At 46.3% G+C, this 15105-nt stretch overlaps 1 protein-coding gene and 1 long non-coding RNA gene across 3 annotated transcripts in view; one reads left to right on the plus strand and one right to left on the minus strand.

Moving 5' to 3' along the window:
• Nucleotides 1–1982: 1982 nt before the first annotated feature.
• On the plus strand, nt 1983–11915 carry LOC123384021. Its single transcript, XR_006594516.1, has 3 exons — nt 1983–2167; nt 3019–3149; nt 11718–11915. It is a non-coding gene; the product is annotated as an uncharacterized LOC123384021 (long non-coding RNA).
• A 1189-nt stretch (nt 11916–13104) lies between these two features.
• RBM28 (RNA binding motif protein 28) overlaps nt 13105–15105 on the minus strand; it is a 30954-nt gene continuing 28953 nt past the window's right edge. For both annotated transcript variants that reach the window (XM_019825765.3, XM_011280536.4), the window contains exon 19: nt 13105–14838. In XM_019825765.3, the coding sequence (XP_019681324.1) occupies nt 14704–14838 (135 nt within the window). In that variant the 3' untranslated portion in view covers nt 13105–14703. The remainder of the gene's footprint in view (nt 14839–15105) is intronic.

Genomic DNA, 15105 nt, shown 5'->3' on the forward strand with positions numbered 1-15105 from the left:
ATACAATTTGCCATTTTAACCATTTTTAAGTGTATAATTCAGTGGCATTAAGTACATTTACAATGCCATGCAATCATCACTTTCATCCATTTCCAGAACTTTTTCATCATCCACATGCTGAAACTCTATACTCCTTAAACACAAGCTCCCCATTCCTCCTTCCCCCAGTCCCTGGTGACCTCTATTCCAACTTCTGTCTCTATGAGTTTGCCTATTCTAGGTACCTTATGTAAGTGAAATTATACAAATATTCTTCTTTTGTGGCTTATTTCACTTATCGCCATGGACTGAATGTTTATTGCCCGCCCCCCTCGCCATTCATATATTGAAATCCCAATCCCAAGGTGATGGCATTTGGAGGTGCGGCCTCGGGAAGAGAGTGGAGCCCTCATGAACAGGATTAGTGTTCTTATGAAAGAGACCCCAGAGAGTATCATCACCCCTTCTGCCATGTGAAGTGACAGTGACATGATGACCATCAGTGAGAAAGCAGGCTCTCACCAGACATAGAATCTGCAGATGCCATAGTGTTGGACTTCCAGCCTCCAGAGCCACGAGAAATAAGTTTCTGTTGTTTATAAGCCACCCATACGATGGTATTTTGTTACAGCAACCTGAACAGATCATGACAGTTGGCATAGTATTTCCAAGATCCATCCATGTTGTGGCATGTATCAGAATATCATTCCTTTTTTACGGTTGGTTAATATTCCATTATATGTAACTTACATACCACATGCTGTTCATCCATTCATCCATTTGGATGACATTTGTGGACATTTGTGTTGTTTTCCCCTTTAGGCTATTATGAGTAATGCTGCCATTAACATTAGCACACTCGAATGTTTGAGTTCCCGCTTTCAATTATCTTGGGTATATACCTAAGGAGTGAAATTGCTGGATCATATGATAATTCTGTGTTTAACTTTTTGAGGAATGGTTGGTTTTAACTCTTAAAAATTTTCTTCTGCATTTTTCAGATTTTCTCCACTGAGCGTGCATTATTTTTATAATCAGAGGGAAAAAATGAACATATTATTTTCCAATGCCTCCCATTGCTTTTCTTTCTTCTCTTTACACATAAAGCACTGCTCCCATGGAGCCAAGCAAAAGACTGCTCAAATGTCCCCCTTAACTGAGAGCAAGGGCTGCACACATCCACAGAATGACTATTCCAACATGCACCTGGGATTTGTTTTAATCAGGCATGGTAAGATGTCGGGCATGGAGATGTTGCCTGTTTTTTTTTTTTTTTTTTTCATTTTATTGATATATAATTGCCAGATAACATAATGTAAGTGTAAGGTGTGTAGCACGATGATTTGATGCACATATAGATTGCCAAGTGATTACCATAATAAGGTTAGTTCACGCACCTATCGCCTCATATGTTGCCATGACAACTGCCTTTACAAGAATAGCTTATTGCCTACAATTCCCAAGCAGAGGGGTCTGCCGTGCCCCACAGGGAACCAGAGTCATTCAGAAGGCTGAAGGAGCAAGGGGAAAGCGTAGGCACAAGCGTTTCTTGTGATTTCCATGGAAAAGGCAAGGCAAGCCAGTGTGGACAGATTTAGGATTGGCCAGTTTGAATCATTCCAGTGGGCTCTGGGCTAAAGGGGAGGCCCCTCCTTGTTGGGTACCTGGCCCAACAGGTGATTTAGGGCAGGGGGAATACTGACTTGGTGTGAGAGAGGTAGATAAAGGAGGTGGTTTGCATATGAAAAGTGCTCTCAGGCAAGGTGTTTACTATCCCTAGGAATGAGCTAACCCTAGGAGGACCATCAAAGTCCCAAGACCGGCAGAGCATCATAAAATGCAGAAAATAAAAAACACGATTAATGCAGTGATGTGTGTGCAAGATTTCTCTTTAAAGCTGTTTGTAATAGGAAAGATTGGAAGCCAGTGAAATTTCCATATAAGGAAATAAGGAGTTGGTTAAATGTGATGTCACAGTAATGGAATCAAATGCTATGCAGTCGTGAAAAAGAATGGAAGGATCTCCAAGACGTGCCACAAAACGGAAAAAACCCTGGTGCAAAACACCAAGGTCTCCATCATATGGACCCAGGTGCTTGTAAGTGCAGAGAGTATCTCTGGAAGGACGCCCAAGAAATTCTAACACGGGTGCCTCCAGGCAAGGGAACTCACTGGCCTCAGGACCAAGGTTAGGAGGGATAGAGAGGTACCATATCTTTTAATTTTGTGCCATGTGAGTGTGTTGTTTGTATCTAAAAGAATTATATTAAGATTTTTAAGTCATGGGCACCTGGGTGGCTCAGTTGGTTAAGCATCCAACTTCGGCTCAGGTCATGATCTCATGGTTCATGGGTTTGAGCCCCACGCTGGGCTCTGTGCTGACAGCTCAGAGCCTGGAGCCTGCTTCGGATTTTGTGTCTCCCTCTCCGTCTGCCCCTCCCCCGCTCATGCTCTGTCTCTCAAAAATAAACATTAAAAAAAATTTTTTTTAGAGAGAGAGCATGCTTGCACACGAGCAGGGGAGAGGGGCAGAGGGGGAGAGAGAGAGTGAGAGAGAATCTCAAGCAGGCTCTAGGCTCAGTGTGGAGCCCGATGCGGGGCTCAATCCCACAACCCTGGGATCATAACCTGAGCTGAAATCAAGAGTTGAATGCTCAACTGAGTCACCCATGTACCCCTATATTAACATTTTTGTTTTAAAAGAAGTGGGGAAAAGGCTAGAAGTCCTATTATGCCTGTTATAGGTTGATCTGTATCTTCCAGAAAAATATACTGAAGTCCTAACCTCTGGTACCTGTGAATGTGACTTTCTTTGGAAATAGGGTCTTTGAAGATGTAATCAAGTTGTGACAACGTCATTAGGGTGGGGCCTAATCCAATATGACTGGTGTTCTTAGAAGAAGAGAGAAATTTGGACACACACACACACACACACACACACACACACACACAGGAGAATGCCATATGAAGACCAGACTCAAGGAGAAGGTGGCCGAGTAATGTCGAGGGAGAGATTGAAGTGATACATCTTATACCTAGGAATGTCAAGGCCAGGGATTACCAGCAAATGTCAGAAGCTAGAAGAGCCAAAGGGCAGATTCTCCCTCTGAGTCCTCAGAAGGAACCAACCTTGCTAATACCTTGATAGTGGACTTCTAATCTCCAGAATGGTGAGACAATAAATTTCTATAATTTTAAGTCTCCCAGCTTGTGATGCTTTGCTATGGTAGCCTTAGGAAGCTAATATAGACCCTTTCTCAACTCCCCCTGGAAGCCCCAATTTCCTGGTTATAATGCTTGCAAATGCTTTGAAAGAAGCTCAAGGTGGAGGCACAATTTCTGGACATGAACCCTCAAGGACCATGCAAACTCCTTCCAGCCCGAAGCTCTGGCCTCTGGGTTCCTCTCTGTCCCTCCTCCAAGGAGCAGAGCAGGCTGAGAACCTGGGTCCGGACCAAACATCCGGGGGTGAATCGGGGCTTGGATCCTAGAATGTGAGCCCCAAGCTGGCTGGAACTGAATTCTGTTCACTGCCCTCAGCAGCTCCTATAGGACCACCTGGCAGGAAGTCGGTACTCCATGAATAGTCGTTGAGTGAAGGGAGGCGCAGTCTCTCTTGGGTCTCACTTGATCATTAAATAAGCACACTAATCAGCATCCACCTCCTGACCTTATGAGGATTAAAGACGCTAATGCCCCTGAAACCCTTAACAAGATGCCTGGAATATAACAAGAGCTCGGTAAGAAGCAGTTATTAACACTGTTACATTTTGGCAAACAAGGCTGTTCCCTATAGCAAAATTGGCAAGACGGTTTCACCTCACATGCCAACTCATTGTAGTTGTCGGGTGAGTTTGCCTAGACTGTTGTGTTGAAAAGATGCTGAGGTCAAGTCTGGGCTGGGTGGCAGGAGCCAGCTCCTCACCAAGGTAAAACATGGAAACCAGACAGAATGTTCTCCCTGCAGAAGAAGGAAAGGCTGAGGAGGGCAGGTTGCCCTGGGGCAGAGTCTCGCCCACACATCTGGGTCTCCCTGCAGAGGTGGGGCCAGTGCTGTGCTCCTACCCCGGAGGACAGGGTGGGCTCCCTCACCCCGGGCAGGAAAGAGGTGGAAATTAGCCAGTGATCCGGTAGTGGGCAAACCCTTCTAGGACAATCGGCCCTTCTCCTCCTTCCTGTGAATTTACCCAGGGCACTGGGTGCAAAAGACATCATGGAGCCCCTTCTTCCTATGCACCCCAGATACTGCTGGCCCCGACCGAGGACTTCCCCACCCTTCACAATGCTTCTCCAGTCAGTAAACACTAATAGTTCTGCAAAGTGGGCTTTATCGCCTCTACAGATGAGCAAAGGCTGGAGTGTCTGAGTGATGTGTCCAAGGTCACCCTCTTGTCCCTTGGCCTTTATCCCGTGTCACCACAGCCTCCTGGGGAGATGGGCTGTGAACAGGGGCGGAGTGGGCGCTCCAGCGTCAGGGAGGGGCAGCCCCACTCTCTTTCCTTCAGCACCACTGGGGACACACTTGGCTCCGCATGGCTCCCATGGTGCTTCTTACCCTCGGGAACTTGGAATCTCTTGGGAGGAGACTTGGCCTTTCTCTGGCTTTCCTTCGTTTGTCCCTCACTCCACTGGAGCAGGTCAGATTCTTCACTGCCTTCAGGAAAGGGGATACTAGTCCCCTGTTAAAACCCTACATTGCCTACAGCTCACCAAGAGGGTCAAAACCCAGAGGCCCTGTGGCAGGTTTCTGGGAGCCATGTGGGCCCTGCCGCCAAGAACATTGATGTTCCCTGGAACGTTGGGGCACGCTGGCTCACCACTAGGGCCCCCCCCCCCCCCACCGGCGATTGCTCTCACTGCATTCACTTAAATGCCTGCTCTCTACATTTGCCCTGGGAGCTGGTCAGACAGAAGGAAAGACACCGCCCCCCACCCTCCTATAGCTGTACCCCAGCAGAGAGGACAGGCCCAGAAAGAGACTGTCAGTGGCGCCACTGAGGGATCTATTGGTGTTCCAGGTGCACAGAGGGGACAGGTTCAGCTAATTAGCCTAGGTCCAGGATGTATATTCTGAACTATATGGAAACGCATGGGGTGCTTGGTGCAGGTGGGGAGTCTCCTGTTCCAGAAGGTGTGTGAGCAGGCGGCAAAGGGACCTCCTGTCTACCTACACGGATATCCCTTCTGTCTTCATCTGGGCCCTGGGTGTGATAGGGGAAAGGGATGGGATACGCATTTGCTGAATGAGATGATCCTTAGCAGACGCCCGACTGAGTGCTCAGGAATTGTCAGCTGCTATTTTCTGAACCACTGTACTTGATTGAGTGTAGGGCACCTATCGTCTTGCGGAGAGTAAGAGAACAGGAGGTAAAGGGTTCTTCCCCTTCGCCAGCCACATCCACACACAGCTGGCCACAGGGCAGGAGAGCCCGGCAGACGGGGAGCAAGGGTGTGTGATTTCCCGAGCAGCCTCTTCAAGCTTAACATCCCTTTAATAGTCCTCGTTAAGTGCCTGCCCCGCTCACCCCGGAGATTTTCATGACTATGGAAAATAGCCATTATCTGACCTCCAGGGCAATGAAAATATCTGCAGAATTCCAGGAAAGGCTGTTATAAAACCGAGTAGGGCCAATCCACCCTTACAGAAATGCAAAGCCAGGGTAAGGAGGAAATCATAAAGTAAATGTATTCACTGCTCCAACTCTCTTCACCTATTTTGATGTATATGAGTACATTTGGCCTCTGGTAGCATTGGAGAGGAGAGACAGGGAGAGGCAGAGGGAGAGAAACAACAACAAAAATCAGTGATGACTCCCCTCTTTTGCCCTGGAGGGGAACGGAGGTGGTAAAGCAAGGGACTCAACGTTTAAGTTAATAATTTATCATGAAAACTTGGCATTATTGATTCCATGAATGAGGTTTTAAAAGGTTTTGCTGCCATCCAAAGAACATGTGAGAATAAAAATGTCCTTCCCTTTCTTACCACGTAATTTGAAAAAGACAAACCGTTTTTTATCCTAAAAATGTTCGATGTACCTGGCAAAAAGTGTTTTCAAATACAAGACAGCTCCTTAAATAGGCCCCAGAGATAACTTGGGGCCAGGTTGGAGTCCTGCTCTGGTCCCAGCTCAGGTGGCCAGGGGATCTTAGGAGGGGCATCCAGTTGTACCAGCTGTGAGACAGTGGGAGGAACGATTGCCCTTTGATGACCTCAGCCAGGACTGTGGCAAAGGGCACCTGAGGGGAGAGTAGGCAATGGCTCTGAAAAAGCAGCCCCCCCCCCCCCCCCCCCCCCCCGCCACTCAGCCAGCCTTTCAGGGAGAGGAGTGGCACTCCAACCCAGCCCGCGTGGGGGTGGGGGAGTGGGGACAGCGGGTCCTGATGCTGCTCTCCACCTGTCACAGCCGGACCACCTGCCCTCAGGCAAGCTTCTCCAACCACCAGGCCGCCCCCACTCTGCCTCTGGGAAGGGTCAGGAGGCGAAATGAGAAGGAAGATGTTCTCTTTTGTGTTCTTTCTCCCATCAAGGAAAAGCCCCTCAAGTCTCGAGTCTCGGCTGCCCTCTCCCATGGGTGAGGGGGGGTGGCTGAGGTTGATGGGCAAGCCCCAGTCTTGCTTTGCCCACACTCCACTACGACACTGTCAAAACACAAAATTCAACTGAGTAAATCTGAAGATCTAATGGACTTAATTAAGCAATTCACGAATAGCACAGCTCCCATCTAGCTGGGGATGCTGGTAGAGGGGAGCTGCTGTGATGATGCACAAAATGGAAGGTTTTTACAGGAAGGAGTGTGGAGCAAGAAAGTTATTAGCAGAAGAAAAGAAAGGAAAAGAAAGGCAAAGTCACCTCCCCTAAGGTATAAGGGCAGGGGTCTAATTAGGTGGGCTCATCATTTTTCTTTGGGGGATGGAGAGGGCCCATGTAGTGCTTATCAGAAAATCCCTGATTGACAGGCTAAGATTCACATTTCTGGGGGAGACGGAAACTACAATTAGGTTAGGCATTAGCCCGGGTTTGGTGACCTGGCTTAAGTGACACCATCGTGGGCCTGTGGTTTGCCTGGGGTCTGATTAAGCGAGGGAGGCTGCTTCCAGACTTCCAGTGGACATCACCGGCCTGGTAGGAGCCAAAGCACTCCGCCTCTACGTTGTTCTTCATTTCTGGGTGGCGTTACTCAACTCTGAGGGAACACAGGCCTGCTCTGCTCCCCAGAACCCTGCTGCAGAGCCAGTGGTGTGTTATGAGGGCTAGACAACCTCACATACTTGGCAACTGATGGCCACTGGGTTACTGGAGCAGTTACGTTTGTTGGGACGCTTTTAAAAGTTACTGTCTACAATTCTGACACCAACTACAATTCTGCACCCAAGTCCAACGTGTGGATTTCCCCAGACTACGCGATTCTCCGATACCGGTTCAGTCGTCCTGCAATTCAATTCTGACACCATCTACCTGGAGATAACGTCAGATTCCACAGGTTAAAGGGCTCAGTTCTACAAGACTGCCTCCCACCTCCGCCCCCTTTAGATGCTGGTCACAAGCCCAGGTTGTCACCTGTGCTTCTGACCAACTAGCTATAAGATCAGAGGTTCCAGCAAGCGCCCCCCTCACCTTGGGTTTGATTAATTTGCTAGAGTGGCTCATAGAACTTACATTTTACTCACTAGATTGCCAGCTTATTATAAAAGGATAGAACTCAGGAATCGCCAGACAGGAGAAATGCATAGGACATGGCAGGGGGAAAGGATGTGGAGTTTCCATGCCGGCTCCAAGTGTTCTACTCGCCCCTAATCTCCACGTGTTCACCAACCTGGAAGCTCTCCAAAACCCATCATTTTGGGTTTTTATGGATGCTTCATTACGTAGGCCCAAGTGACTAAATCATTGGCCACCGGTGGCTGAACTCAATCTCCAGCCTCTAATCACATGGTTGGTTGTTCTGGGCACCAGCCTTCATCCTTAGGTGCATCCAAAAATCACCTCCTTTTTTTTTTTTTTTAAGTTTATTTATTTATTTTGAGAGGAGGGAGGGGCGGAGAGAGGGAGAGACAGAATTCTAAGCAGACTCTGTGCTGTCAGCATGGAGCCCAACACGGGGCTCCAACTCACAAACTGTGAGATCATGACCTGAGCCCAAACCAAGAACCAGATGCTTAACCAACTGAGCCACCCAGGCACCCCCAAATATCACCTAACAGAAGACACCTTAAATTGCTCTCTTCACAGGAAATTCCAAGGGTTTTAGGAGCTCTGTGCCAGGACCAGGGGGCAAAGACCAAATATATATTTATTATAAATCACAATGTTATCAGAAGGTTGCACCAGCATTCTGTCCTCTCATTACAACAGGAGAACAACGTTCTAGACCTCTCTCTCCGTCTAAGGTGCCAAGTGCCATGACAGGGTCTTCCCCAACATGAGCTAGCATACAAAGAATCTTTTCTGAAGTGGTCTCATCAAGACACAGCATCTGAATATCTTTTGGTTGAAGAGTGATGTGGACAGTAGAGTGTCAATCCAGGAGAGAGGAAAAGGAGGGGAAAATGGAGAGGTTGGGAGTGAGCAGACACTTGAGACTCTGTTTCTTACAGCTAGGTTTTTGTGGAAAGAGCCTTTAACATCCAGCCCTATGCAGGAGGGCGGGGAGTCCCTTGGCAGAGGGGGACAGGAATCAGATGGGTTCTGGCCACAAGGCAGACCAAGCAGCATCTGAGCAGACTGAAGGTCAGACAACAACGCAGGGAAGAGGAGGAGGACAAAAGGAGAGATGGGGAGGAACTGACATTTATTGAGCACCTACTGTAAGGAAGGAGATTGAGCAAAAAGAAAACAAAATGACAAGCTGGGGAGAAGTCACTGCAGCAGATATGTCTGGTTTACCCCTCGTCTTCATCATCCTCGATAACCAATCTCTACGGTCAGCCATGTGCCAAGTCCTGAGGCTGGGATTACAGGAAGCAGGTCCTTGCCATTGGAGGCTCACAAGTCTCCTTGAGGAAGCAAGACCTAAAGATACGACAAGCCATAGTAGCATATGCTCTGTCAGTGGATGCCAACTAGTTAAGTGTCAGAAACTGAGGGAGGGATTGCGGTTCCCTGGTTTGGGGAGGGTCCCCGGGGAGAAATCCGGCTTGAGTTTGGATGCTGGGTAGCACACAAGTGGAAAGGAGGGACAAACTGGTGTGGACAAGAACAGCAAAAAGGACATGGGCGGTGTGTTCAAAGGACTGTGACCAGCAGTTTATTATTCTTGTTCTATCGCTTTGTGTTTTGGGGCCCTTTCACATACGTCACCTCCGGAAATGACTCTCTTGTCCTTCATAAGCCCAGCTAAACCCTGAAACAGATGGCCTTCAGGGAGTTCCACAGAATGAAATGAACTCCTACTATGTGTAAATCATTGTTAAGTATTGCAGAGTATGCAGAAAAGTGTAAAATATAGTCCCTGCCCTCAAGGGCAGAAAGGATTTTCCTTCTGTCAGATGGCCAGTGAAAGAGATTCGGGATGACTCTGCAGCAGTGAAGTCCTATGTCTGATAAATGGCAGCAGGTTCTGGGCAGCATGGACAAGTCCAAGGAAAATTAGATTAGCCATCTATCAATGTTCCACTTGTGGGTGGTCCAAGGTATTCTGGTGTCTCTGCAGTTTTCTTCTCAGAATTAGTTACCGGGCTCAGTCCTGTGTCTTCCATATTCTTCCCCAGGACATTCCTTAAGCACAGAAGCCTGTCTGCAGCCAAACACCAGTTCAGAATCAGAAGCCAGAGTAATTGCAGATGTACCCATAACCCATCCATGGCTGGGCCACTGAGTAACACCCCAATCAATGAGCAGTCTCAGACTCCGCAATTCCTCCTGGTAAGGAAGAGGCATTAGAACAAGAACGAAAGAACCAAAATAAGACCACACATATGGATAACTTCTAAACTGGTCAACCTTGGACAAAGAAGTCTGAAAATCTCTATCTGGCCTGACAGAAACACAAAGCAACCTCATCCTGGCCCTTAAAGCACCAGCTAGGTCTGAGTAAGAGAAAGCACAGGTGAGCACCATCTGAAACTAACTGAAATGCAAATTCATCTTGGGCATCCTCACAGTCAGATGATGGAGCTGCCACGATGGAGCGGGGAAGATTCTAGGAACTTTCCAAGTAGCATGGGCGGAGTTGCTACTTATATGGCAGAAAGGGCAGATGTCTGTCAATCGGTTCTCAAAAAGTGAGTTATGGGGATATAAAGCAGAGAACTAGCCACATGGGTCAGTCAGTAGGCAGAAGACTGAAGATGGCCGGGACTCACTCTGGCATATTTGACCTCCTGCTTCCCCAGATGACTGAGGGCGAAATAGATGGGATCTCTGGGACCTTGAGGGTCTGGGCTCTGAATGTTTGGTTGGAAAAACTCTTTTCAAGGCTAAAACGTACCAAAGGATGTTTGGACGTATTCTGAAGAACGAATTCACATTCAGCCATAAAAAAGAATGAAATCTTGCCATTTGCAGCAACATGGATGGAGCTAGAGAGTATAATGTGAAGTGAAATAAGCCAGTCAGAGAAAGACAAATACTATATGATATCACTCATATGTGAATTCAAGAAGCGAAACAAACGAGCAAAGGAAAAAGAGAGAGAGAGACAAACCAAGACTCTTAACTAAAGAGAACAAACTAATGGTTACCAGAGGGGAGGTGGGTGGGGGGTGGGTGAAAAAGGTGACGGGATTCCGAGTACATTTATCATGATGACGAGCACTGAGTAATGTATAGAATAGGTGAATCACTATATTGTACACCTGAAACAAATGTCACACTATATGTCAGCTATACTGGAATTAAAACTTAAAGAAAAAAAACGAATGAATCCATACACTCTAACTGTAACAGAAGCAGCTGACAGATCTCACTTCAAGACAGCTGAGACATAATGCTAGCTGCAGGCTGACCCTAAACGAAGGGACCGTACATCCTGGGTCAGAGCGGATTCTTCAAGACCACCAAGTAGCCCCCCAAAAGCAAAGAAAGCACACAATCTTGCAACTCTTTATTTAACCAGGCTACCAAGCAGGAAGATGCTACCGAAACCTGCCAGTCTGACTGATGGCATTCGGTCTTGGATGTTAACAAAAGGTTTGTTGTTGTTGTTTAACTACGTACCTCCACCTTCATGTTTAATTCAGAAAGTTCCATTCCATGAAACTTTAGGCCCTGAGGCAAAGAAGTGAGCACAAGTCTTGTGCATTAGTACTCCCAAGGCAAAGGTAAATGGAGCTGCCCAGATAAACCGTGGTAAGGTGTCCCCAAGGACGATACCATATAAGGAATCCGGTTGTTGAGAAAGTGATGACTGGTCCACATATCACTCATATCACTTTTTAAAAGAACTGAGCAATAACTTTCCAAGCAGTTGAACAATGTTTTAAATATACTGGGTTGCTAAAGCTATCAGAAGAAGCATCCAGATCTAAGAGAATAAGGCAAAGCTATATGAATGAACCCCAATTTTTATCTATTCTAAATATGAATTTATACTTTTGAATGTTAATTATATATATTTGCATACCCCCAAAAAGTATCTGGTGAGCAGAGTTGGCAAAGGGAAAATAGGTTAGCTGACCAGCAAGTGGTAGATCTTCTTACAGAATTATACCTTAATTATTATCATACCTATATGATTATTATATTATATACCTATATTATTATTATTATACCTTAATAAAGTATCTTACTCCCTCCACAGTACACAGACCTTCCTAGGACAGAAGTGTGGCCAAGCTATTGTAAGAACATTTCAAACTCGCCAAGTCTCCAGTCTCAAGATAACACTGGAGATACAGCCCCTGTCCTTTTGTTCTCTCCCATGAAAGGTTTAATTAAATATTTCCAGGGTCTCTCCTTTATCCATTTTTAAATCAATAAAGGGCATTTTGACCATTCACTGCAAGATACTGCATTGGCCATATTCCAAGGGTTGCAATGATTCTGAAGAAAGCATCATTTATTACAGCATCAGGTTGGACTAGAGAGTCCAGAACTTTGGACATTTCCAACTCTTCTCTGACCTACTGAGTACTGTTTCTTCCTCTGCCCATTTTTTTTTTTTTTTCATTCAGAAAATATTTACTCATTACCTTTATGTGCCAGGTTCAATTCCAGGTGCTGTTGTCTCCAGGACCAATGAGAGATCAAGTTCCTCTCACAAAGCATACATACTAAGAGAATAAACAAATAATTTCAGATAGACCTGAATGCTAGAACGAGAATAAGCAGAGTAACACAGTTCAGTGATGGGGGCAGGACAGAGGGGAAGAAAAGCCCTTCTTTAGCCAGGAAAGAGCTCCAGGAGGGGTTTACAGCTCAGTTACAGATCTGAGTTGATTAGCAAAAGATCTGAGGGAAAAGCTCTCCAGGTGAAGGGAACAAACACAAAGGCTCTGAGGTGGCAGAGACAAAGGAACTGGAGGAAGGCCTGGCGGGAGAGATGGATAAAGACAAGTAGGGGAGGTGATAGGGGCTCCAGAACTGAGGGCACTGCATGTTACAGGAAGGAGTTAACATTTCAACCAAAGTGAGATGAGAAACCACTGAAGGGTTTTAAGCAGGAGCTACACCATCCCAACCCTGGGGCAGACTTATTGAGGACCACGGGTATGAAGGACACTAAACAGAGAATGAAGAGGTGTTCTCTAGAAAGGGGCCTCAGGGACCAGGGTGAGACATGAAGCACATCTTCAGGTCATCCTGGGGCCAAACATTAATGGGCTGGCCAATCCTTACCACCTCCTCTAGCCCAATCCCCTGGAACTGGAATCCCCTGGCAATATCACGGACTTGCTCTACTCGGACTGTTCCAGACATGGAGCAGCCACACTGAAGTTCTTCTAAAATCTGATTCCTTGTGACTTTTACTCATCTGCTTCCACATATCCTTCTGGGCTCTACTAAAAGCTAATAAGACCCCAAGAATTCCCTTCTCAGGCACGTCAGTACGAGTTTCCTTGAGTTACTCATGTGACTTTTTAAACTTTTTATTATGGAAAATTTCAAATGTCCACAAAATCAGAGCGAATAGATAATCTCCATTTACCTACAACCAGCTTCAACAATAATCAACTCGTGACTCACTGTTTTCCGTCTGACATTTTTATTTCCTTCGCCAACTTGGTCATCACATTTGTCTTACACATGTGCTCTGGCCAACCCAGAGGCCTAGCAGCTGACTCACCAGAGACATCCCATTTCCACTACAACAGCCAAACAGTCCGATTACACGTGTGGCAGCCACACTGTTGCTTCATAATGTGAATTCGGTGGACCCGACTTTCCCACCAGAACTTATGCAGTAGGGTTTTTGAACCCAAGTGAAGGAATTTATGTTTGTTCCCAGTGATTTTCACTTTATCAGGTTTAGCCCGTTCCTCAGGCTATCATGATCTTTTTGGATCTACACTAGTATTTATTCACCATCCCTCCCAGCTTTTGCGATACCTCTAAAATTTTGGAAGTAACCAATCATCTCTATCCTGAGTTTAAAAGAGGAGTATGGGGGCACCTACCTGGGTGGCTCACTTGGTTGAGTGTCCAACTTCGGCTCCGGTCATGATCTCGCGGTTCTGGAGTTCAAGCCCCAGATTGGGCTCACTACTCTCAGTGCAGACCCCACTTCGGATCCTCTGTCTCCCTCTCTCTGACCCTCCCCAAACTGTGCGCTCGCTTGCTCGCACGCGCGCGCGCGCTCTCTCTCTCTCTCGCAAAAATAAAGAAAACATTTTAAAAAAGGAGTATGAATTATAATGAATGAGTTAGAAAAAGAGTAGAGCCAAAAAGGATAAGAGAAAAACTTTACATTCCTTACGCTATAGATAAGAAACCTAAGGCTCAGAGAGTCTGTGTTTGGTTCAAGGCCACCCATTAGGTTAAGGGCAGGACAGGCTCGACCCTAGGCCTCATGCTCAGAGCTCCTTCCATCAGACCTTACCTCTGTAAGTCCTAAGGAGGAAAGAAAATGTGGGTTGTCACCAGCTAGGCTAGTGTCTGTGGGGCACTGCAGACTGATTTCTACTCAACTACTAATAATAACCCACTCATCTGGCAAACAATGATCAGATGTTGCTCTCTGCCAGGACTCACTGCCCTCAGTGACTTTCCCAGTCACTGGGAGAAAGTGGGGGAGAGAGAGACCAATCTCTCAGAGATTAGGCTGGAAATCATTTTTCTCCATTCTTACTTAATGCCTGCAGTATGTGGAACTATGTAACTGAATGAGAGGAAAGTCAAAAACGTTCATTAATTATAAAGGATTCACATCTATTAGAAATGATCATTTGTTATTAAAAAAAGCCACAAAAGATCTCATTTAAAGAAGACCCTTAACAAAATAGACATCTTAAAAATTCACCCCTCAAGAATGCTCTTTACAATTTTTTCCATTTGAGAAACAAAGGACTGAGTAACAGTTATAGACACAATTCACACGGTAACCTGGATAATACACAAGAAGCATCCAAATGTTTTTCTGAGCTTTCTCTTTGTGGTTCACTAATCACCCACCGGGGAGGGCCCAAAGTTCAAACATGCAGAGCCCAGGGGGCCTCTCACCAAAGTGGTGGTGAACTGGGTAGGAAAGGGAGTGTCCTATCAGAGAATAACATGAGGGCGTGGAGGGAGATCTGGGAGCTTTACCAAGAAGTGCACAATCCAGCTTCTTATCCAGTCTGCTACCATCATCAACTATCAAACCATTTGCTCCTCTTCGCAAGAGGTGCTCCTTTCGAAGGTCCCAATAATTTCTGCTTATATTGTTCGACCAGCTGGTTGAAGCGGATTTCAGTCTTATTTCCCTTAGCTTTTCTCCTAGGTGTCTATAAATGAAATAGGGAAAAACAAGATTATGAATTTCAAGCACTGAATATCACCTTACCCTTAACACCACCCAAGAGAGAAAATAAGAAATCCTGTTCACCACAAGAGGTGAACTTCCAGAGAGTGACCCTTAGAAAATGCAAAATGAATTGTCCACTGGCAAGAAACCAGACCAGGAATGCCTAAGAGAAGGGCCCCTCTAAAACACTGCAGGTGCTCCTGAGCTCTAGCCCTTAGATGCTCACGTGAGTCTTCTTGCAAAAGAG

This window comes from Felis catus, chromosome A2 (genome assembly GCF_018350175.1).
Source record: "Felis catus isolate Fca126 chromosome A2, F.catus_Fca126_mat1.0, whole genome shotgun sequence".
NCBI lineage: Eukaryota > Metazoa > Chordata > Mammalia > Carnivora > Felidae > Felis > Felis catus.